The 25,496-nt window shown below is 42.4% G+C and overlaps 2 protein-coding genes across 5 annotated transcripts; one reads left to right on the plus strand and one right to left on the minus strand.

Annotated features, from left to right (window-relative positions):
• The first annotated feature begins 100 nt into the window (after positions 1-100).
• LOC101622474 (chromosome unknown open reading frame, human C12orf73) lies at positions 101-6,690 on the plus strand. Of its 4 annotated transcripts, none has more exons than XM_012735210.1 (3): positions 101-148; positions 4,244-4,361; positions 6,510-6,690. In XM_012735210.1, the coding sequence occupies exons 2-3, from the start codon at positions 4,254-4,256 to the stop codon at positions 6,603-6,605; spliced, it is 204 nt and encodes a 67-aa protein (XP_012590664.1). In that variant the 5' UTR covers positions 101-148; positions 4,244-4,253; the 3' UTR covers positions 6,606-6,690. The 4 variants fall into 4 exon arrangements, with proteins under 4 accessions (XP_012590664.1, XP_012590665.1, XP_012590666.1 ...); XM_012735211.1 differs by lacking the exon at positions 101-148 and adding an exon at positions 3,826-4,063; XM_012735212.1 differs by lacking the exon at positions 101-148 and adding an exon at positions 3,832-4,029.
• A 2,765-nt stretch (positions 6,691-9,455) lies between these two features.
• Positions 9,456-23,949, minus strand: HSP90B1 (heat shock protein 90kDa beta (Grp94), member 1). The gene is made up of 18 exons (XM_012720504.1): positions 23,781-23,949; positions 22,732-22,831; positions 21,940-22,081; positions 21,299-21,415; positions 20,009-20,340; positions 17,024-17,135; positions 16,692-16,813; positions 16,130-16,244; positions 14,697-14,834; positions 14,542-14,619; positions 14,359-14,424; positions 13,622-13,891; positions 13,112-13,357; positions 12,468-12,604; positions 11,219-11,297; positions 10,976-11,131; positions 10,268-10,390; positions 9,456-9,764 (listed from the first exon to the last, which is right to left on the minus strand). The coding sequence occupies exons 1-18, from the start codon at positions 23,827-23,829 to the stop codon at positions 9,735-9,737; spliced, it is 2,412 nt and encodes an 803-aa protein (XP_012575958.1). The 5' UTR covers positions 23,830-23,949; the 3' UTR covers positions 9,456-9,734.
• Positions 23,950-25,496: the final 1,547 nt, after the last annotated feature.

Consider the following 25,496-nt stretch of genomic DNA (forward strand, 5'->3'; position numbering starts at 1 on the left):
TCAGAGCCAAACCCCACGCCGGGCGCTCGTCACGTGACGCAGCCAACCCAGTAGCCTTCGCTCGCCTCTCGTCCGTTCCCTGCCCGCCGCTGGGCCTTTCGGGAAGGGTGGAGGACTGGAAGGGCGGGAGGGCGAGCGCTCTGCTGTCGTAAGCTTTTGTCCGCCGGGACTGGTTCGGTGGTGGGCGGATGGGTGGTGAGAGGGTGATGTCTTATGGAGGGTGCTGTGTGGGTGAGCCGGTTATGCTTAGTGCTGTCTTCCCCGTCCCCCAGTTTTATTGTCTCAAAAGTATTTTTTGACATGAATTAGCAGGTAATTAGTGTGTTGTAGGGGAAAGAGACCTTGGAATTAGAAAACGTGGATGTACCATCTTCGGCGTCAGTTTCCTAATCCGTAAAATAAGAGATTGTAAAATTCATTTGCAAAAGCTGTTTATATAAAAGCTTTTTATTAGCCAGTTTCTGCTTTAAGTTGGATCTGTAGAAATGTTACATCTGAGATCCTTTCAGGCACCATCTCCTTAAAGCAGAGCTGAGTAGCCTGCTCAGTGGCTCTTAGCTCTGTTTCATTAGTTCTCAAGTTGGCATTGGCTTTGATAAGTAACTTAACGCCGATGGGCTTTCTGTGTATGTTTCCCTAGTTTTGTTTGATAAAAAGCATGGCTGTTGTTAGCATTTCCTAGTTCATGCAGTGCTAACAAATGAGGTCAAAATCTCAACGTCTACAGCAACAAAGGTTTATTTCTGTACCGTGTAACGTGGACTGGGAGATGCAGTGTCTGTCCTTCAGGAGTCTTCATTTGGGATTCAGGAATGGGCTTTCATGAGTAAATACAGAAAGACTGCTTAGATAAAACAATATTTATAAGCCTTTCAAAGTTTTTATGAATACTGTGTTCATAAGTAGGTACTACTCAGAACCTGTCTGGTGTTTTTGTTCAGTGATCTCTCTCATTCATTTGTGGCTGAATCTTAAAATCCACATTTCAGGTATCTTTTAACGCAGAAGGCCTCAGCTGAATACACTGTTCGAGGTGTTTTGCATGTATTAATTCGTTTCATTCTCAGGGTAATTCAAGCCCAGTGTTTCGGTTCACCTCTGAAAGTGGTCACTTGAGAAGTCCCTCTTGCTCATAGGAGACTGGCCTTTTTTTTTTTAGACATTAACAAGATGTTTCTAAATTCATACCAAAATACAAATAACCAAGCATAAAAGCCAAAACTAATCTTAAAAGAAAGAACAAAGTTGGAGGGCTAGGTGGCGGCACTGCCTTCACCTGAGCAACCTCTCCTCTAGTACATAGACCAAATGGTCACTCAAGCATGGGAGACTAGGCCTTTAATAGCTGTAGAGTTGTGTTGAGGCTTTTACATTTGCAGGTCATTATGCATTTCTAAAAAATATCTAGACCAAATAATCACAAACTGCAAAGATTTCAACTCCTAGACTTCCATTTTACCATCAAGAAGGATTGAACAGAGTGAGGAGAGAACTAGCCTTATTTGGGGCATAACACTTGCTGGCAAAGTCAAGATCAAGCTCATAAAAGAATGATGATTTTCAATCACCCAAATAAAGATTGATCGATCTTCTTACTTAGCAATCAAAATAAACCACCAGCAAACATTGATTGATGCTCCAGGACCACTCTGAAGGAGTGGGGAGAAGACAACTGAAACCTAGAGAACAAGTTTTGCAAATTAATCTAAGCCATGACCTTCATAATTTTCAAATATGTACTGACCACAGCTATTCAATTATATGGTAAAAGAAAAACTGGAGGGTAACACTGCCTGATTGATTTAAGAATATAAAGCCACTGTAGTCAAGAGAATGTGGCATAGGTGTCATGAAAGACAAATACCACTGGAACAATACAGAATCCAGAAATACACACACACACAGATTGTTGTACAGTTGATTTTCAACCTGGAAAGGCAGTTCAAAGGAGAATAATAAGTCTTTCCAATGTATGCTGCTAGGATATCCCTACGCCAAAAAACTGTACCTCATAACTACAAAAAAAAAAAAATTAGCACAAAATGGATCATAGAATTAACTGTAAAACCTTAATCTATAAAACTTCGGAAAAGAGAATACAGAACATCTGTAGATTTGGGTTAGATTAACTAATATTAAAGAATGATTCATAAAAGAGAAAGTTGAAAATTGGACTTCATTAAAATGAAACACTTCCTCTTCAAAAGATTATCAAGACAAACTTCAGAACTGGTAGAAAATATCTGTATATCAAATCGGATATGATAAAGAACTGCACCCATAGTATATACTTAAAACTCATAATACAAGAAGCAACACACAATTAAAAAATGGGTGAAAGATTTAAACAGGTAACTTACCAAAGAAATTATGAATTACCAACATCATTAATTAAGAGAGACCATCGCCCACCTATTAGGATAGATAATTTTAAAAAAGACTAACTTGACCTAAGTATTGGAGAGGATATGGAGGAGTTGGAACCATCAGACACTGCTTGTAGGGATGTAAAACCATACAACTACTTTGGAAATCAGCTCGGCTGTTTTTCTTTTTTTTTTTAAGATTGTATTTATTTATTTTGCAAAGCGGGGTATAGACCGGCAGTGCAAGGGGGTGAGAGCATTCACCAGAGACCAGAGTGTGGAGCAGAATAGGAAAACTGACTGAAATACACTGTCAAGGAGAGCAACTGGTGAGACAGGAGAGGTCAGCTGTGCTGGGGTTTGAACTCAGGCCATAGAGGTGATAGCACTGCGACTTCACCCGGAGGCCACCAGGGAGACCCAACAGCTCAGCACTTTTTAAATATTTATTTAAACAGTTAAATATACACATATTATCTACCATATACTGCAATCATTCTGTTCCTAGGAACATACCAGATAGAAATGTGTGTATTCACACTGGATCAGGTATTCTTTTTTTGTTGTTCTTTACTAATTACAACAGCTTTATTTCTATTACTCAATAACTGGAAACAACCAAAATATCCATCAAAGGTGAATGGATAAACCAACTGTGGTATAAACAATGCCAATTACAAAGAGTGAACCACAGATAACACAACAATGCGGATGAATCTCAAATAGTTGAGCTGAACTAAATAAGCTGGGCCAAAGACAGTACATAATGTAGTCTATGTACATTTTAGAAAATGCAAACTAGTCTTCAGGGACAGAAACAGTTCAGTGTTATCCAGGGAAGGAGTAAGAAAGGACACAAAAACTTTTCTGGATAGTTTATTATCTTAGTTGTAGGATAGTTTCAGAAGTGTACACATACTAAACTTCATAAAATGTACACTTTGTATAGTTTGTATGTAAAATATACCACAATGAAACTGAACCCTGATTCATATTATACATACAACCCTAGTCCTTCGATGTTAATCTTTTGCTTACCAAAAATCAATCCCTAAGTAAAGCACAATCTAAAAATGCATAGATTAATGTCGATTTCAGGTTTCTTTACCTGTAGCATCATAGTACAAGGGCACAGAAGTCTAGAGGTGGCTGTTTCAGGTGTCATAGGTCACGGGGGACAAGGATAATCTTCATTTTTCTAAGAATACTTTGAGTGATGACCTCACCTAAGCAGGCATAACCCAGCCGATCGCCACTCGCCCCTAAATGACGCAGAACACAAACCGGGCAATACTCCAGTGGGAAAAAAACCTAACTACAGGAAGTGTGAGGCTGGGTCTGCAGCCCGGCGCTGGCAAAGGGCGGGGGACCGGTTTAAAAAGACAAAAAAGCCGGGCAACCTCCGAGGGCGCCACTTCCGCCCGCGTCACGTGCCCGCGCTAGTGCGCGTAGTGCCCTGGCTTTCCCCTCCGGCGTGGCCCTGCTGCCGGACACTTTCGGTTCCGGCCGCCTGCTCGCTCTGGGGCGCACTTCCGTCAGTCCCTGGACCGGCCGGCTAGCGCCGCTGCTCTTTGCGATACTGTCTTCCCCGGCATCTCTAGAGGGCCTCCCGGAAGCCGCCGGTGTTGGCCTCCCCTGCGAAAACTGCGTGTAAATTCTGAAGGTCCTGCCCCTCCCCCCATTCAAAACCCGTGGAGGTCGGTGTTACCCCCGGAAGGGACGTTCGCCCTTCAAGAACTCTCCTTTCATAGATGGGGCGCCGGGCCGGGAGGGAGCCTAGGTGTTCCACTGCCGCCCCGCAGGTGGGTGGCTAATTGCTGGCCCGAGTCCGCCGTGCGCCGGGAACCGGCTAACTGTCCGCTCTCCTTCCCGTCCAGCGCGCCGACCATGCCCGCGGGCGTGCCCTGGCCCACCTACTTGAAAATGTTCGCCGCCAGCCTCCTGGCCATGTGCGCCGGGGCCCAAGTGGTGCACAGGTACTACCAGCCCGACCTGGTGAGTGAGTGCAGGGGGTCAGTTCATTCTCCCAACAGCAAAATGACCCGGAAACAAAATTAAGGGCACACTGCCATGGACCTAAAACCTGACGATGGCAGCTGTCCATCAAAGCAGTGTTTGTCCTGCGGGGACTTAACCACCAGACACCTGCCACTGGACTCCGCTCACTGTTACCCACTGCTTCCCTCTGTTGCAGCCCCACCCGCTTCCTTGTTTCTCCTACTCTTGGAATGCGCGTCTCCCACCTCTTGGCATAATTTCCTTTTAAAAACTTCAAGTCTGTTCAAGGATCTCTAGCAATGAGGGTTCCTTAGACGACTCCTCTATCTTCAGCCTGAGCCCTTTGTTTCCACAGAGCAGGGGCCACAATTTGTAGTTTGTTTTCTTGTTCTGTGTTTCCACAACTAGAAAGAATGTCAGCTTCAGGAAGGGACTATATCCGACTAGTTTGCCTTTGTATATCATTCAAATAGAAAGAGCTTAGAATATAGTAAGTGCAGAATAAATACGTGTTGACTGAAGAATGAATGAAATAGGCATTCAGAGGAGGGGGAAATTTAATTTTATAAGCATTTATTGAGTTAGCTCTTTTGGAAAACATTCTGGAAGTTGCTCAGACAGTTACACAGAGAGAGTAACCAGGAGGCCCAGCCATTCCAACCTCTAGGCTTATACCCAAGAGAAAAGACACATCCACACAAAAACTCCTATACGAATACTCAGGGAATATTAATATAAAAACCAACAAGTAGTAACAATCTGGAGGTCCGTCACCTGACAGGTGGGTAAAGGTGTGGTATAATTGTATGATGGACACTTTTTCAGTCCTAAAAAGGGAGTGAAGGACTAATAGGTGACAAGATAGATGATCCTGGAAAGTGGGTCTAGTGAAAGTGAAAGGAGCTAGTCACAAAAGATCCCATGTTATATGATCCCGCATCTAGGAAATGCCAGGACAGGTGCATCTGGAAAAGGTACACTATAGGCCTGGAGCAGTGGCCAGCTGCCAGTGCGACTCCACGTGGTAGGGTGGCCGCTAGTGGGTTTTCTTTTTGGGAACAATGGAGAGTTGTAAAACTTAGTATAGAAATGGACCCCCCCACACACACACACACACACACTTTGACTGCTGGAAACCACACTAGAGGGCAGACTGAATGGGTGAATGGTGTGATGTAGGAAGTATTACAAAGTCCATTACCAAAAACAAAGTCACCCTGTCTGGTTTTTCCTGAGCATCTTTCTTGAAGGCAGATTTGTATTTTGCTGTTGTTTTGTGCTTTATATAGTGCATAATATGCACTTAACAGTTTTTGAATAAAAAAATTGATTACTAAATCCTGTTGTCTGTGCAAAGCACTTGGTGGAGTGCAGCAAGGAATTCTCAGATATGGAAAGCTTTATTCAAAGCTTCGATACTGATGCAAATTCTCCATCTGTGAGTCCTGTAGTACTTAAGACATAATCTGGATGATAGTTATGTAACTCTGTGGCTAAAAAGGGGTACAGATCCATAGTAGGTTTTCAGAATAAAGAATTACCATTGAGTAGCAGGGCACTTTTTTGTTCTTTGTTAGTCTTTACTACTTTTATTTTTATAATTTTTTAAATATTTATTTATGCATATAGAGCTGGAGTACAGGCCAGAGGTGCAGGGGAAGTGAGAGGATTCAGAACAGGCAGATATATGAAGTACAATGCTGAGGGCAGCAGCGGGTGAGCCGGAGAGTTCTGCCGTGCCATGTGGGTCACCTACCTGGCTGGAGATGGAACTTGTTTCGTGCTGCAGTGATTGCAGATAGCCTCATAGTGTTGCATTTTACATTGTGCCACCAGGGAGGGCTCTTTTTTTTAAAAAAAGATTTATTTATTTATGCATACAAGAACTGGGGTGTAGGCCAGAGGTGAGGTGGGTGAAAGAATTCACCAAAGACAGTGGGGAGCAGAACAGGCAGACCCACTGGAATACACTGCTGAGGGGAGCAGGGGTGGGACAGGAGAGGACTGTGCCATGCGATCTGCAGAGGCTGGCAACAGTTTGATAGTGCTGAAATGTAGTCCCCTAGTTTTTACTTTCTTTGAAGACTTTTGGGTCACATTTAATTACAGTCTGTGAAAGCACTGACATCTGCTTTCTTTTTATAGACAATACCTGACATTCCACCAAAGCCTGGAGAACTCAAAACGGAGCTTTTGGGGCTGAAAGAAAAACAACATGAACCTCAATTTTCCCGGCAGTAGAAACCTCAAAATACTGCTCTGGCAAGAACTCTGAATAGTATTATAAGTCTTTCATGTCTGTTTTAAAATGCGTTAAAACAACTGAACCAAACACCTAATGGCAAGAGCAGGCGCTCAGCAGGTATTAACAGAGATCTAAGTATGCTTTGACTAGTGTTTCTTGAAAATGGCCAAGGCTTATGCTGTCAGCTTCTTGACTATGGTTTGTAGATACTTAATCTTGACTGCCTTATGAGATAAGAGTATTTGTGATGCTTCATGCCTTTATAATCCTGGCTTTTTTCTCTGAATAAGCTTGAATATAAGGCAAATGGAAGGTATAACTTAATGATAAGTGAGATGACAAGGAAGTCTTATGGTAATGAAGCTAATATTCCTCTAAATATTGAGAAAGTATTTGTACTAAGTTGAATAAAACTGAAATATTTAAAGCTTGACATTCTTTTGGAATTGGGTATATTACAAAATTAGAAGTTGTGACTTGGCCTGTCCCAGCTCTCTGTATACTCCCAAGTGTGAAAAGCCATGTTGGCATTTAGTTTTTCTAACTGAAAAACTGCTGGCAGTTTTAGTTTTTCTAACTGAAAAACTGTGCCCCTGTGCCTTCAGAGGTCTACCTCTGGATCCAGTTCCACACCTGCCACTTAATGTTTGTTTTTTTCTTGATAAAAATTGTTGCCACAGCTGCCAGTTACAAAGATTGCATATCAGAAAATAGTTGGATTTTTTTCTTAATTAAAGCAATTAAAAAATGGTTTCCCAAACATTAACTTAGTTATTCTAATTTAGGTCCCTATCTTCCACAAACAGAATTCCCAAAAGTTTCAGGAAAGATACTTGATTTAGTATAAATCAACAGTAACTTTTAAACTCTGATCTAGTTTCATCAGTTGAATTTGGTAGGTGGGGTTTTATTTCTTGAGGCTAAACTAACGTTTCAAAATTCTAGTTTCCCCTGAACTTTAGTATATGAGTATCAAATTGGTGAGCTTTGACCATGCATTTTGTGCGTGGCCCCTCATCACTGTCCAGAAAGAAGGGCTGGGGGCATGGTTGCCCCTCGGCATGAGGACACACCTGTCCCTGAGGCCAGTTTGTGTAAGGGTGATGCCACCATGCCAAGGGTGAACGGCAGTGGACCATACATTAGAAGCACCCCACACTCCTTTTACTGCTGCAGTGATTAGCTGTGAGGAAAAGTCATGATTTAAACTCAACTCTCACACAAGATAATGACTTCCTGGAGATGCAGCTGGTAAAATTTTACCTAAAGTAAAAATGCCTTCATCATTTCAGTAAGTGCTAGTTCTGAGTGATTCACCAAGTGATTTTTCCCTTTTTGGGAAGTTGACTACTCTTGTGGAAAACACACATTGTGTCAGGCACGGTGATGTGTTGCACAGATTCTCCATAGTCCTCTGTACCTGGGATGAGTGTTCAGGGAACAGCCAGCAAAGTTGTTAGCCCCAGGGGGGAACTACCTAGGGAGAGGCCATGTGCAAGGCACACCTGAAGGGGCCCCTGGCGTAACCAATCTCTGAGGAGAAAGGTGAGTCATTTTAACACCCCTGATGGGGCTCATTTTAGCTCAGGTCCCCAGGGGGTGACCAAGGCTGCCTTTGCACCTGCATTGCAGCTCTGCTCCTCTGTAGCTTGGTCCCATGGCCTTTCCTTCCACAGGTGCTGATCCAAGAGCACCCTAAGGATGCAAAATTCCGTCTTACTAATTTGGGAGAATCAGATGTGTGACATGTGCGAGAAGCACTTAAAAAGAGAAGCACTTAAAAAAAACCCTAGATGATCAGGAAAATGGTCAAGTTCCTTGACAAAACGTAATAGAACATAAAATGGGTCCCACAAAATTTTCAGTTACATGCAAGATCTTTGAAAATGCCATTAGGACATTTAAGACTGATACCTTGGTTGGCAATGACTAGTGAAAACAATTTCTGCCATAGATTAGTATGTCTCAAAGAAATGAAATGCTAGATGTGATTCCTCACTTAATACCTACAGTTGCCTCAGTGAGTTTTCAAGGATGGCCTTTTGAGAATAAATTTAGTGAAATAATGTCAAGTTCCTGTATACCTTTCCCCCAGTCTTCATGACAGTATCATCTTGTTACCATGACCATATTCAAGCTAAGAAACCCGTTAATTTGATCCCAGACTTAGCTTTCCCCAGTTTTAATCAAGACTACTGCATTGCATTTATTTTTTCCCTTTAAGGACTTTTTTTTTGTGCATACAAAAACTGAGGTGTAGGCCAGAGGTGTGGGAATGAGGAAGACACAGTGGGGTGCAGAAAAGGCAGATCTATTGAAGTCCACCACAGAGGGGAGCAGCGGGGGAAGACAGGAGAGGTCCCTGTGCCATGTGGGTTGGGCATCAGACTCATGCAGGAATGAGCTGGACATGTATGGACAGTGCCAGGACCTAACCCTGCGCCTCCAAGGAAGCCCTGCATGTAGTGAGCTGCTGGTCTCCTTAGATTGTGAACTATTTCCTGGCTTTCGCAATACTACAGATGTGAGCACTTGGTGGTATCTGCCAGGTTTCTCTGCAGTACATACTGTTTTCCCCTTTGTGTATTATTCTTTAGAAACAGTCACTAGGTTCAGCCCACAATTGAAAAGGGGAGGCAAGATTAAAAGCCTTCTGAAGGGAGAAATACATTATTATTCAGAATTCTTCTTTAAAGAAAACTTTTCCCCCTGGGTGATCTTTTAGAAGTTTGATTTTTAAAAACACTTTTCAATAAATACACATTTTATTTTTTTGAGGGAAAAAAACTTCAGATTCTTTTTAAACTGCATGTATTATCAGGTAGTTCTATATACTGCACTATGAAAGACAAGCAAGCAGCTGAGTATTTGGGACTTTTTTATTTTTATACACATGACAAGATTTTACACCAAGAATAGTCAGTTAAATAGTACAAATTTACATTCATGAGGAATGTTAAAAAAGAATTCAACTAAAAAACCCACTTCTTCCTGTGACCCACAATCCCAATGTTTTACAGTGCAGGGGAGAAGGGGGTGGGGTATCCAAAACAAGTCTCTCAAAAGAAATGATTTAAATTTCACATTCCCTCTCCACACAGGATTCCAAATGGTGAGATTATAATTTACAATTCATCCTTTTCATCTGTAGATTTCTGTGGAAACAGAAGCCAAAAGACATTAAAACAGCAAAGTTATAACTATTTCTCTCTTATGTATAGGTATGTATGCATATGAATCTTTTGGTAAAAAAAACCAAAGGCTAACAGGAAAAAATAGTACATTAATGGGGCCTAGGCCATTTTTGTTATTTCAGCTGAGGTGATATAACTACTTGCCTATGCAAAATAATTTAGAAGCCACCAAGATCAAACTGCTCCTGAACAGGAAAAGGGAAAAACTGACAACGGCAAATGCTGCTGTCTACAGTGAGGCAGAAGCAAGTGGCAGACAGAGTGGGCCGAGGAAGCTGTTACAAACATCCAGTATAGACAGGTTAAAGGATGTAGAAAATCTGAAGTGTACAGTTGAAAGAGGAAAGTGATTTGCCCCACCTTTTGAATTTGGGGCGCGCGCACACACACGCACACACACACGCACACACACATACACACACAACTTTATCAGAACTAAAAATGCAATTCTATTCCTGGTATACCTTTGCTGTTTCATGTTCTTCTTCCTCTGTTCCTGCATCAATTTCCTCTTCATCATCCTGCTCTGTGTCTTCTGCTGTGTCCTCTGTTGTTTCTTCAGGTTCTTCTTCAGGTTCTTCTTCCACCTAAAAGCAGCATTCACGAGCCCATTAATGATCCTGTTACTTGGATTTGACTGCACTTTGTTTTAATGTGTGAAATTATAATCAACTTCACTCCTGTTTATCTGTAAACTTCTCTAAAGTTAATATTCAAGCTCACAAAAGAAAGGGCAAAAAGGAATTTTTTTATTTCCAGCACAGTACATTAGCAAAAGGAGTTAAAATCTTCCAATACTGGGCTCTCCCTGGTGGGGCAAGGGGTTAAAGCACTGCAGTATGAAGCTCTCTGTAAGCCATTTCAGCACAAGTGTGACCCCTGCCAGGGAGCTTCCTGACCTGCCCGCTGCTCCCTTCAGCAGTGTACTTAAGTCAGTCTGCCTGTTCTGCTTCCCACTCTGTCTCTGGTGAATCCTCTCATCCACCACACCTTTGGCCTGTACCCCCCTGTTCTGTAAGCATAAATAAATATTAAAAAAAAATCTTCAATACTGTTATAACAGAGTAGAAATTGGTCAAATTTCTCAGAGCTATCTCAGACATGGGAAACCTATTATTAAGGAAAGAAAAGAAATTAAAAAGTAGCCTACGCAGAAGGCGAGGGGTACAAACCTTTGCATCAGGATCAATGTTTAAGCTGAGGCGGAGCATTCTTTCTATTCGGTCTCCGTAAGCTTTAGTGTCTGGTAGAAGATATCCGGATCGCAGAGTTGCCGTCTCAAACAAAACTACAGCCAGATCTGAAACTGTTTTGTCATCTTCATCTTCCTGAGATGTAAGAAGTCACATTGTGTATATGAAGGCACAAATTATTCAAGTTATGAGGCACAGGAGTATAGCCATGTGAGTACTAACCTTAACCCGTCGAAGCATGTCTTTCATCAGTGGATGTCTGGGATTAATTTCCAATGTTTTCTTCTGGCTAGCATAGTAACTGGTAAGGGGTAAAATCATATCAAATTTTAGGGCTTGGTATTTTCCTATTAACTTTCATGATTATAGAAAACAAGTCTTGGAAAAATTGAAACATACTTGAATGGCTAAATCATGCCTTTCCTTTTAAAGGGGGCCTGGCATGGAGTGAAATAAAGACAAATATTTTATTTACTAATGAATCCCAAGTGCCCAATCACCTTATTGAGTGGCTAAGCCATTTTAACATCTTGTTCATTCCCTCTTAATTTATTCTCACTACCATAAATGACTCAGCTATCAAAAATATCTGGGCTGGGTCCTGCTTGTAACACCTCTCATTATTTCTTTTACCTGAGCTCAGTTCCCAATGCATTCTGAACACAGCTTCCCAACCCTGACTATTCTGTTGTTTGTAACTCCTCTCCTCCTTAGAGCTGTAAACAGGACAAGGAGCCACACCTACCCGTATGTAGGTGTACCCATTATCTGTGTAGGGTGTTAGAAGATGGTGCTTTGATTTCTCATCTTGACAGTCTGACTGTCACAAAACAGCACCAATATCTACTTCAGTTCTCCAATGTCTGCTGAATGGATGGTAACTTGATAAATAGTAACTTGAAATGGAGAACATTTGAAGCACTTTCTTCTTCAATCAAGGGATGAAGCATATAAAGCCAGCATCACTGTACAATATTTTTCTTTAATGGATCTTTGAAAGTATGACAATGGAGACTACAACTTGTGAGAAGAGTTCTAAGGGAGGTGTTGGTGGGAATAAGGCAGCAAATAAAGACATTTCAGATAGAAGAATTAAAAGTATAGGGTAAACAATTTCAAGGTCATTGCTGTGACATTAAAACATGATCTTGAAATACAGTTTTCTCAAAAGGAGAATGTCCCAAAGATCCACTCTTTCGTACACGCCTCTTGAATTTTGTATTCTGTGATTAATATATCTTGAGTAACTTAATATGTGTGGTGACTAAAAGGGACTGAACTCATATTTATTTCCATTTGTAAGAAAAATACATCATGGATCTAAGACCTTCATCCGTCCACTGTAAGCCTGTCTCTCTCGTCTGCAGTAGACAGCCATGGACACATCAGTAATTGGAAGAGACTGGCAGTATTCTGTAGAGGAAGGCGGACAAGAGCCAACACCTTGGCAGGACTCTCAGGAGGCCCTTACTTGGTAGAGATGTCCTTGCCCGTCTGGTACGCCTGAGCTTTCATGATCCTCTCCATGTTGCCAGACCACCCATACTGGCTGGCCACGAGCGCGCAGGGAGACTCAGTCAGGCGCTGAGAGACCACCGCCTTTTCAATCTTTAGGACGAGAAACCAAAGTTAGGCACAAACACACACCATTGTCAGTAGCTAAGGTCACTCAATAATTTCATTTCTTCTTCCTAACGATTCACTACTTAGGGTCATAAACATGTACCATAAAGGTACCTTTTGTTTGGATTCTTAGGAGATTTTGTCATTTATTATAATTTTTTTTTTTCAGTCAGAAACACGTAACAACTTGTAAAAACATATAAATTATATATTTAATCTATGCAAATCTGTAGTGAGAAAAGCAATATTCAACTATATAAAGCTTTCATTTACAAAGAAAAAATACTGATAACCTCATATAGAATAAACAGTGATACTATTTTAATTTTTTGAAATTCATAATTTTAAGCTTTTTCTTCCAGTCATTTAATCACATCAAATGACCTGTACAACCTTTACCAGTTAAAAAGTAACTAGTTTGCCAATTTTCATTTGACAAAAACTTAAGAATGCAGATGCTGAAATTTTCACAAGTTGTAATTTGTACAATACCTTATCCTTGAGGGCTTTATCCTTCATCCAGTTGAGCAGAGGCTCAAATTCTTTCTCAATTGCTTCACGACTTTCCTTGGTTTTCTCACTTTCATCAAACTTCACTCCTTCCTTGGCAACATTCTGGAATCTCTTCCCATCAAACTCAGGAAGAGCCTGAATGCAGTATTCATCCACAGGTTCTGTGAGATAAATCACTTCATATCCCTTTTTCAGAAGTCGCTCAACAAATGGAGAGGATTCAGCCTACAAAATTAAGGGAAATAAAGTTTTCCAAGATCAGCCCTACTTTCTTTGCTCACCCTCACAGCTATGTTTAGATAGCAGTGACAACCCCATTTTACAAGTGGAGAACTCAGTGGGGGAGCAAACAGGACTTTCCCGCCAGTGACTCAGACACGTCTTGGGCCCACTCCACTCACAATTACAATCACATTTCCCTTTTCCCTCCCAAGTTGACTATGAATCCTCGAGTAGACCCGGATCCCTGACAGCTGGAATTCTTCTCACCTCTTTTCGGCTGGACCCAGCCATGAAGTAGATCTTGTCTTGTTTCTCCTTCATTCTTTCCACATATTGGTCTAGACTGGTAATGTCAGTTGGATGATGAGAAGACTGGAATCTGAGAAGTTTAGCAAGCCGAGTTCGGTTGGAGTGGTCCTCAATCACACCAAGCTTGATGTTGGTACCAAATTCTTTCCAAAAAGTATCATTGTATTTCTCATCAGCAATCTTCTTGATCATGTCCAGAGTTTTACGGACAAGTTTCTTTCTAATCACCTAAGGAAAACCAAAGGATACTGATCAAACACTGTCTGATCTCGAACTTTTGAGAACCTGCACTGAGTGAGGCGGGAGGGGTGTGGTGGCAGCTGTCTGAAGGAGCAAACACACTGGAACCCTTCAACCGGCAAAACAAACAAGCTTGTGGTGGAAATTGTTACAAGACTGCTTTACTGTTTCTATGATTGTTTAGACCAGGAAGTGAGAACAGTGGAACTGGTCACTGTTTAATTCTCAACTTTTCTCTTACATATAAACATTTTTACTATATAAAATGTTAGGGGAAAGCAATCAGATCTTCAGTATTTGGTTAATTCCAGAATGAAATTAAGTTCTTCATCTGATAAGGCAAGGCACTGTCTCAAAAGCTGGGGAATACACTTGCTAACGGAGCTTGTCCTTCAAGATCAATCAAAGAGCACACAGGCCTGCCTCTTTGACACTCACCTACCAAAGATACTCACCTTAAGCAGCTTGTGTTGCTGCAGAGTCTCACGGGAAACATTCAAGGGAAGATCATCAGAGTCCACCTTAGGATGGCAAAAGAAAAGTTCAGAGAGCAATAAAAACACTGGAAAAAACTCAAAACCAAAAATGCCTTCTAGATCACTACTTTCATCCTCCCACCCCAACCTTCAGATACTCACAACGCCCTTGACAAAATTGAGGTACTTGGGCATCATATCATGGAAGTCATCAGTGATGAATACTCGGCGCACATACAGCTAAGCAGAGAACAGGAAATCACTTTCTGAGGTCTCACTTTCCAAATTCAAATCAGCTTAAAGGACTAAAAACCCACCTTAATGTAATCGCTCTTCTTAGATCCATATTCATCAAACAGACCACGTGGAGCAGAGGTGGGAACAAATAAAATCGATTTGAAGGTAACCTCCCCTTCGGCAGTGAAGTGGATATAAGCCATAGGGTCATCACTTTCCTAGGGGAAGTCAGGATCCGTCATTCAGAAGGCGCATTCAGGAGAAGCAAGGCAGCGCAAAGGCTCAGTAACTTATGTGCTACATTAAGTTTAACATTTCACTAACAAAAGTTCCCTTACCAAAAAGGGGAGGTGGGGTGGGGCATAAAGGAAGGAAAAAGATGACGAAGGCTCTAGTTCCAGTTACCAGACCCAGCTGTGCATGCAACATCATTCCTGCGCGCACACTTGGAAAGGCTGCATGCGCCTAGGTTCCAGGTGTCTGAGAACAGGACAGGAAACCACCACCCTGAGAAAATGACAACATATGACACCTCACGGGCGTGCTATCAACTGCAGAGGTCCACGGGAGCACCATTCTGCAGCACTGGCACAGTAGCAGTGGGTAGAAAGGGACCTGTATATAGCCTCGAACAGAAGCCCTGAGATGGGCATTATCCACTGCTCTGCCGCAGGCGGCTACTTAGCATTGGAAGTGCAGCAATCTAAACCGAGATGTGCTAGCAAGCGCGAAATACACTAACACTGAAGACTTGTACAAAATAATGAAAAATAACACAAGGTGCCCATTTGTCATTTTTTTAAAAATAGAGCTTCTAGTAAATTAATAATCAGTTATGTGGTTCACTTTATATTTCTAATACAGCTGCCTTAGGTGAAAGGATGCTGATAGACCATTTTAGAACTTAAGAAAAGTACAGCAGAACCATGGGAGTTTCTAGAGAAATGACTTAAAGGATGGTTGGATGTAAGCAGAAGGAAAGTAAAGGTCAAATAACAAACCAATAGGTGGAATAATGGAAAAATACAATTAAGTGAATAGTTTTATCTACCCCTGCTAAATCCAATAAACTATTCCATCTTGTATAAAGTATTGTTTTGGAGGGAACATTAACCTGAAACAGCCTTAATACTAGCTTTAGGTTCTTCCGAGTTAAAAAAAGGCAAAAGAAAAAAAACTGGCAAGGCAACACAATTATTCTTAGGCATATGACCTCACAATGTTTGATGTTGTAAACAAGCTCTTTAAACATAACCTTAAAAGACATTTAACAGCACGATTTTAGTTTTTATGGGTTCTGCAGTGGAAACCAAACACCTACTTATGTAGATAGCTCTTACTGTTTAACAGACACTTGGCAATCCAGAGTCCCTGTCAGAGCAAATGGCTTTTAGCACTTAATATAAAATGCAAAGATGTAAAAAACCAATTCTTGAAATAGTTATAGCACCTTTTTAAAGTAGTTTTGATTTAGTAGTGTTTCATTATCCAATTATTCTAAAGTAATACTTACCTTTGAAAATGATTTATAGAAAGCTTTGTATTCATCTTCTTCTACTTCTTTTGATGGTCTCTGCCATATTGGTTTGATATCATTCATAAGTTCCCAATCCCAGACAGTTTTTTCAACCTGAAGTTACAGTATTTGATTAATCTCTAGTACACACCCACAATCTAGTTAGTAACCACAACTTTAGGCCATTTTAAAGGGATATAGAAGGCACCAAAGGATACCACTGATCTAGCATGCTTCTTGCCAATGGGGTCTAATATCTATAGATACAGGAGTTTTAAAAAATGTAAAACACAATTATCAGTCTCCAGTTGTATAGAAGACGGAAAATCACTTATTGTTCACTACTAAAAACTGTCTAGAGGGAGAAACCACAGATGGACACACACAATGTGCCCTTGTTTAAAATTCGAGGTATGGATCTACCAACTGAGGAAAGAAGACTAAGAACTGAAGCTTCACTCCAATCTGGGTTTTCCCATTTTCTCCAATATATACTAAGCAGTAATTCTACTCTGATATATCTCCAACAATTCTTAAAGTTGAGAAATTAACCAGACTTACTTTTTTAGTTTTTGGTTTCTTTTCTTCTTCTTCTTCTTCTACTGCAGCTTCATCATCAGACTCTTCCTTTTCTTCTTTCGCTGCTTCTTCTTCATCCAAGGGTTCCTCAACAGTTTCAGTCTGTAAATACAAAGTAGAATTATGGTTAAACGCCATTTGTTTCTCAATTCTGATTTCATTTATAAACAAGATACAGAATCACAGCACAAAAAGTCCCTTCAGTAAGAAAACCTAAGAGTATCATGTATTGAAAGATTCATGTTTAATCTTCATTCTTTAAGCGTTAAATATGTTCCGAAGCGATACATAAAATTTTGCTAATAGATTTACCTTGCTGCTCCATACGTAAATGGGGAAGTTTATGAACTGAGAATATTTTTTGACAAGGTTTTTAATTGTATCCAGTTCAAGGTAATCAGATGCTTCTTCTTTTAAAACAAGGCTGCAAGGAAAGGCATTTGAGAAATAAACATCCATGGTTTAGAAGGTTTATATTAAGATTTATAAGGTCATAAATTTCATCTTAAAAACCTTTGTGCAATGCTAGTTAAGTCAGCAGTTTTACATAACCCATGATGTCATCACCAATAAGGGTTTGTGAATTTCATATATTCAACACATGTATAATGAAGGGGAAAAAAAGCTTCCTCATATTCCCGTCAGTGGAGAATACTTCATTTTAAGTAGAAAACGAACACCTTCCCAACCTTCTGCATATGCTTTTCAATTCAAGAATTGAAAAAAATTGATCTTAAGTAGCTGAAGATAAGCACCAAAATATTCTAGAGAAAAGTGGAATTACATATACTGGTAGTTACTGTAGAAATCAAATGACTGCTGTAGATTTAGAAGGTTCATATTAAGCTGTGGCAGGAAGCTAGAAAAATCAATCTGAGTTAGTATGCCTCACCTAAAACTGTTGCCATCAGTCATGAGTTCTACTGGACAGCAGTTTTGATAATAGTTCTGCTGCTGCTTTATTGGGCACTTCCGTAACTCCCACCTCCAACATACTCTCAAATACAGAGAGTAGCCTGTGTCTTGATGTTTGTGTTCCCGTTAAATACGAAGAATGTTGTTCTAGGGCCATTCCCTGCCTTAAAAAGTGTGTAGTTTAGCAGCATCTGCCATCACATCAATAACGTATGATGACACAGTCTGGAGAGTTGAGTCTTGGTGCTCAGAGCAAACATCTTAGCCATGTGGGGCTGAAGGCGAGTTCAGTTTTGGGTGCAAATTAAAGCTGATGGTGAGATGGCTCAGAGGTACTTAAAACAGCGACTAGATAAATAAGCACAGAGCACACCAGTGAGTTTAGACCAGGGTTGGCAAACTGGCTGGCACCAAGAAATTGTAGCAAGACATGGCCTCATCTTGCTACATACAGGACAGCAGCATTGACATGGGACAGACCCTACAGTCAAAAACTTAGCATTTAGTAGTTGGTCCTTTATTGCTAGCTGATCTAGACTAAGAATATAGTTTTGCGAACCTTAAGAGGTAAAACTGCATCCATGACAGTGGTTAAGATTATATGATGAACGTAACGGTGAGAATGAGCTGGAACTTAAATAACTTTTAAATAAAGATATTAACATTTAAGATAGAGGCGTATAAAATTAGATGTGTGGTCATGGAAGTTAGGTACTATGTGGATTGTTTCAAGGAGGGAGCAAGACAAAGCAAATTCTGTAGAAAACAAGTTTAACCAGTGCCTGGCCTCAACTCTCCCTTTTCTTTTGTCTATTCACATAGGCCTTTGCAGCTAGAACTTCAAACGTGTTAGTTTCAGAGTATCTAAACCCTCTGATAAAGACATCCCATAGCTTCTTTTCTAGCATTTTGCCCCTCTGCAATGCTTCACGCTTTTTTCCTTACTAGAGTGAGTGATGTCGAAGCCTCTTATTTTCCACTGTAGTCCTAGACCCTCCATGACAGGCACACAAGACTATCTGTTGAGTGAAATGGTGGGCTATCAAGCTTGAAGAAAAAGGTTAATTGCTCAGGTGAAACAGAACCTGTTGGAGTTTCCTTTACTGATCGACCATCCATGCTACCTGCATGAAACTGTCCTGAACACCCTCACTGCTTCCTGGAAATAGCTGCAGTTAAGTGTCAGGTGCTAGGAGGGCAGCAGACGACAATGTTTGCTTTTATGGTCCTTAGGTCTAGCTGTTGTCACCTGCAACACCAGCACCTCTTGGGACATTTTCTTTCTAGTTAAGGGGATATTTACCTACACTCCTCTAACACCTAACAGAGCGGGCACTAAGTGGGGCATAATTACTAGTGATGCTTCCCAATGAGACCAGATGTGCATATTAGTAACAAATGCAGGGGAAGGTAAATTGGGAACAATAAATTAGTGCAAGTAACTGAAATGCAATTATCTCATGAGCCTTCATTAAAAAAACATCTGTGAAAATGAAGACAGGAAATGTTACTTTCTGTGATGAAGAAAATGATTTGTACTTGAATATTTAAAAATCCTCACTGTTGATTAAATTGAAAACAATTAAAAAACTGAGGCTATATACATTTATCACTTGGCAGAAGTTGCTAAGTCAGTGGATCTCTGAGTGTAATTTTCTTATCTCTAAGTAGGTTAAAAAAAGAATTTTCTATCTCTGATGTAGCTGGGGGGAGGGGAAATAAAAATGGGGACTGGGGGAGCAAACAGCTGCCTGTTATCCTGTCTACTTGGGAATAAGACCTGCTTCATCTGGACAGAGGATAGTTACTAGCTTAAAACTAATTTGAAGTAATTTGTAATACTCTCAAGTGAAACATTTTCTTCTCAAGAACTTTTATTAGTGTTGCTCAAGGCCCGTATCTGTGCCCTTTTTTCAAGTCAACCCCTCGGAGTCTCCACTCCACCTTCAGAAAACCCCATTAAAAAAAAGAAAAAAAAAAAAAAAATCAAAAATTGCACCTGTAATTGCCACACTGAGGAGCCCTGTACCCCGGATAGGGTGTGTGCCCACACCTTGCCTGTGATGCTCCCAGACTGAATCCCCTTTCCTAAAGTCTCGCCGACCTGGGAAACTGGGACCAAGCCTCCAGGCGCAGCTTCTCACTTGCTTCTTCCCCAGGGGAGAGAGCCCTTCCTACTTGGTGCGCTCCAGGGATAGCAGCCCCTGTAACTGTAATATCCCCCAAACTAGGTTTCAAAAATTTTCAAGTAATGAGAATAATTCATTCTCATTTTATAGGCAAGGGAATTAAAGCAGAATAAAAACATTGGCTCCAGCCAGAACTGGACCATCAAGATCCTTGCTAGACTCTTCATTCTTATTAGGACTCAGTCATACTCACGTAATTGTTGTTCCCCGTCCTAGCGTGTTTCCTCTTGGGTCAGCAATTACAGAAAATTCATTGGAGTCAGACTCCCAGATGTGCTGGGTATCATTGTTGTGTTTTGATGTGACAATAACTTTATCTGCAACCAGGAAGGCAGAATAGAAACCAACACCAAACTGGCCAATGAGCTCAGAAGTAGACTGGCTATCTTCCTGGGCTTCAGTCATTTTATTTAAAAACTCGCTTGTCCCGGACTTGGCGATAGTGCCAAGGTTCTTAACCAACTCTTCCCGGGTCATTCCTACACCGGTGTCTGTGACATGCAGCAGGTTCTTCTCCTTGTCACACTAAAAGCAAGATGAGAACAAGACAGTCATACCTGCTTCATATCCATGCTAGGCGAGAACAAACCCACTGACTTCAATACCCAGTGGAGACCCAGGTAAATACTAACAACACATTGAGAAACCGTCAGCCCTGGGCCATATTGATTCTAATATGGAAAACAACAGTTATTTTCCTCCACAGTTTTTCATGGTTTTTGTGGAAAGTATACATCTTTATAGAGTATCTTAAATTCAGTGCATCTGAGAAAATTCTCAATATAAAGAGGACAAAGAATGGTCTAAATGTCCAAGGGCAGAGATAAACCTAGACAAATTAAAAATATTTTTGAAGAAAAAAATTCAAGATAAGAACAGTTTGCCTATTCCCTTGATAGAAAATATGAGGACTCAAAACTGGAATGGCTTCTGTGCTTGGAATCTGTGGAATCTGTGACGTTTTTCACTACATATATCCCTGACCCTCTGCCTCTGGGAAACAAAGTAGGAATAAACTTCCTCCATTTGCAATCCATGTAAAGCCACATGACTATCTCTGGCCAATGGGCTGCAAGTGGGAGCCAGGAGGGTGGCTTTCAGGCTGAAGTCTTCAATTGATAGGAGACCCTCCAAGCACTTTCTGCACCATGGCAACCAGCTACACTCCAGATGGAGGCAGCTCAATCAGTCCCCGTCCTGCAGGGAGGACAATGCAAAGCAAAGGCCACAGGCGCCTGTGACTGATGATTAAAACCAGGGCCAGAGAATTGGTATTTCAGGTTTTGTGGCCCATAGGGTCTCTGTCACAACCACTCAACTCTACTGTGTGGCATAAAAGCAGTCACAGGTTAAGACACAAGCCAGCACTGCCTGAGACTTCAGGTTTATTTGTTACTCCAGCTTTATCCTGTTTTAACTTATTGGATTCCCTATCTTTAAGAATTTTTTTTAAACATTAAAAAGAAAATTGTTTTAAGCTTACCTTAATTTTGACTGTTAGCTCCTCATTTCCAGAAAGAGCATTTTCATCAGTCAATGATATTAGCCGTATCTTATCTAAAGCATCAGAAGCATTTGAAATCAGTTCTCTCAGGAAAATCTATATGGAAGTGAGATTAAATAACCAGATTAGCCTCAAGATAGATGGGACATTCAAGTCAAACTCATGTTATATCTTCTCTGTACACTGAAAGCATACTCTCCAAGAAATAAGACTTCTTATGGTATAGAGGTAACTTTACTCTCTTGGTAAAAGAATGGACAATTGTTTATACAAAGGGTTCTATCAACTATAAAGGAAACCTGAACTGCTAAAACTGGTAACACTTTCATTCTCCTACTATTGATTTTTATGGATGTAATCTATAAAGTCTGTGGAATAATTAGCTAGTTATTCACAACTAATTAGTAGCCAAGCACATTTTGGGGGGAAGGGGAAGAGAAAATAAGGGGGGAAAAGTCTAACAACATCCCTTTTCCCAACACACACAGTAGGTATCTAGCAACACTTACTTGGCTACCTAATTACTTGGTGGGACATGAATTAAGTACACTCACAAGTTAAAATAAACAAGCATGCTGACGCACAGAGACAAAATATTATCCTAACCACATGTTGCTTACCTCTTTATTTTTATACAATGAATTGATGATAAGTTTCATCATTCTGTTAACCTCAGCCTGGAAGGCAAACTTCTCTGATTTTTCTCTAAGTTCTCTTAATTGGGATGCATTTAATCCATCCAACTGAATAGCTTCTTCCTCTCTAAGGAAATAAGTTAAATAAACAAACACTGCATAGCTTAGTTCCCTTACAAATATAGGATCTGTGATGAGCACACAAGTGGGCTCTCAAGGTTATCTTAAAGGGTTAAAATGGTAAAATGGAAACTTTTATAAAAGATTACTGGTCTATCATCACATTACTTTATCACAAGTTACCTTTGACATGGGTTGGAAATACATGATTCTTAAAATTGCCAGAAAAACAAATCCAACTTTCCTTTACTAAAAAGCAAAGACGAGAAGCTTTGGCCTCTAAAGGTCTATGAAACTGACAGTTAAGTCCTAAGAGGCCAAATTTTAAAACACTGTTCAAGAAACTGAAATCCTCTTTTTAAAACTTAGTAAATACAAACATTTATTGTGTGCAAAGCCAATTGGAAATATTTGCTTTAGTCTTAGCAAGGTTATAGTGCTATAGTGCTGCAATACAGTTTTCAAAAGGAATTCAACTTTGACCAGACACTCCTAGAGGCAAGCTCTAAGCGCACTCCTGAGACTAGTCCCCCCACCTTTGGTATTTAAATTCAAGGTGTTACACATCCTCTAGACTTCTGGAGAAAGATACAAAAGGTTACTGTATTCTACAGAGTGCACAGGGGCTTAAGTGTACAGTTTCAAATGAACACAAACCTCTGGACTACTTCATCATCTGTCCTTGAGCCTTCTCTACTTTTACCCAGATCCTCTTCTACTGTACCATCCACATCGACTTCGTTAGCTCTGACCGACCCTGGAGATTTAACACCAGAACACTCTTAAACACTGTTTCTTCCTTCCCCTATCAGAATAGTTTCAAAAAGGGCAAGGGGTAGGGGTTGCAAAATTCAGTTGGTAAATATGGAGGTGGGGATGGAAGGTCCAATCCACTGACTTCCATGCCCAACGTGAGCCCCAGTCAGCGGGTTTCGTAAGTTGGGATACTGAGGTCCTGCAGCAGATTCTGAAATGCGGAGGCTGCCATCACTTCCCTGGAGCGGTGCTCAGATGCTCGGTAAATAACGTTTAGTGGATTTGATCCCAGGCCGCTCCAGCGCTCACACGTGTTGCGCGCAGGCCAAGGCCTCTTAACTGACCAAGCCAAACTTAGACCTTCATTACACAGGTCAGAATACAAGTGGGGCTTGTGCAAACTCTGGCGACGGGAAGTGAAATCGGGCTCAGGGGCCTGAGAAGGGGAAGAATTGGAACTAGATTTTAAGATGTTACGGAGCTGGTGCAAAAGTGAATCAAACACGCCGATACCGTCTTTCCTCCGACCCAGGGCCCCGGGCTCCAGGCTAAGAAAGGAAACGCGGCTCGGCGAGGAGTCATTAGGCGGAGGGCTGGGGTCCCCAAGCTCGGATGGCCAAAGGTTGCGGCGAGTGACAAGTCCTCCGGGAGGGGCACCCGCAGTCCTCCCCGGGGAGCAAGAGGCCCCACCCCGAAGTAGCCGAGACCGCCAGGAAATGTAGGGGGGCATTTAAATGACTGTTCGCTTTTGGTCTCTCCAGAAGAGGTGACGAGTGACGAAATCCCTCGAGCCTCTTTCGAGGAAAGGCGCTGGACATCCCACCTCAGCCCAGCGCAGAGCCTGTTACCCCCCCCTCCCTGGCTCAACGCCCCCCCAGAACCTTCGAGAAGAGGCCGCGCTTGAGGAGGGGGGGCGCCCAGGGGGTGCCGGCTCCTCCAGGATCACTCACCGAAGGTCAGCAGGACGCAGCAGAGGCCCAGCACCCAGAGGGCCCTCATGGCGGGCGGCCGGGGAGTCTCAAGTGCCTTTGAACGCAGGAGCCGCCTCCGCCCCCCCACCCCTGAGCTCAGATCCTCACACCTCAAGCCGCGCGGTCCGCCCACTACCCCCCTGGCAGGTCGGGCCGCTTTTCACCCCCACTTCTCGCGGGCGGGGGACGGGAAACACGAACCCACCAATCGGGCCGCACCACGCACACTCTGTATCCAATGGGGACTCGTGGGGGGGACCGCGGTCCACCAATCGGAGCAGTCCAGGTGCGGCACCCGGTGCCCGAAGCGTGGCTCCTGCCGATTGGTCATGCTTAGCCTCTTTTCTCGAATCAAATGGCTCCGCGGGCCCCTCTCACGCGGGGCCGCCTCTTTGCCAGGGAAGCTTTGGCCTCTTCGGGAAACCGTCCAATGAACGTCAGCACAGAACACATCCCCTTCTTTTGGCGAGGTCGCTGCCGAACTACTTCCGGGTCCTGGAGCACGTTTATTCCGTGACCAGGGGAAACGGTAGCCATGGCAACGCATTCACCACTTTTCTGTGCGCGTGGGATCACGCTGAGAATGCTCTAGCGCGATATTTTATTCGCAGCCAGCTTTCAATTTGATACTGCTTGGAGAAGAGAAACACGTGGAGGCTGACGATGCCCCCGCGGCGCTTCCGTAGCGGTGGTGAGGAACTACAGTTCCCGGCATGCAACGGACTAGCTGGTAGGCGACATTGAATGCTGGGAATCGTGGTCTTTGGCCTCTGCAGCCGCTACGTACTTAGCCCTTTCTTTCGCATTTTCCGGTATATCTTAGTTGGAACTCGGCGTGAGTTTTAAAGTTTATGTCTCACGAGGGTAGCAGAAAAGCTAGGTAGCTATTCCAGGACTCGCCGGTGTGCACGGGCTCCAACGGCCGCCACGCCTGTGCCGAGGGCGTCTGGTGTTCCAGGGGCCGGCCTCTCGGAACCCGTGCGCCGGCTCCAGTCAGCGTTTCGGAATCGTCAGTGCCTCGGCGTGTTCTAGGGCGAGAATTCCAGGCCTCCCTGATTCGGTTCCCTGGAGAGGGGAGTGGGGCCGTGTACCTCCCACCTCTCCCATCCCCCACCCTCCAGGGACGTTTCTAACGAAGCGGGTGCCATCGACTCTCATAAAGTTGCGTCCCTGGTGTAAGTCTGGTGGCGAGCACTGGTAGTTAAGCCTGGCTTAGTTTAGAAAAGGGAGAAAAACCCCCAACCGATTGTAGGTTAGAGTGCAGGAGGACACACCTGCAGGTATTTGAAAGCAAAACCCGTGGGGCTGCAAATGGGGAGTGCAGCTTGGTGACTTCGTAGAAACACCAGTCAGCCTTTAGAAAGCCCTAGAGCGCCAGGTGTCTTTCCTGTGAGGGACGTCTCGCACTACATTTGCGCTTTGGGAAAGACTTTTTAAGTCTCTTTAACCTAGTGTTCACGTACCCGCCTTGCCCCCCACCCGCCCGCCGCTTCCAGGAAACACTTCCCGTAGTGCTTCCTCCCGGAAACCTGAATTCCGAATTTGTTTTCAGGTGGCCGTACGAATTCCTGAAGACAAGCTTTTCAGTGACAGTCTGTCATAATTTTTTACAACTTCCCCAATTTCGGTTTGCCTATCTCGATTCTGTGGTTGGTGTTCACAGTGTGTGGTAGTGCCTTATTTACATCTGCTCAA

Source organism: Condylura cristata, unplaced genomic scaffold (assembly GCF_000260355.1).
Source record: "Condylura cristata isolate star-nosed mole 26May11 unplaced genomic scaffold, ConCri1.0 scaffold00004, whole genome shotgun sequence".
NCBI lineage: Eukaryota > Metazoa > Chordata > Mammalia > Eulipotyphla > Talpidae > Condylura > Condylura cristata.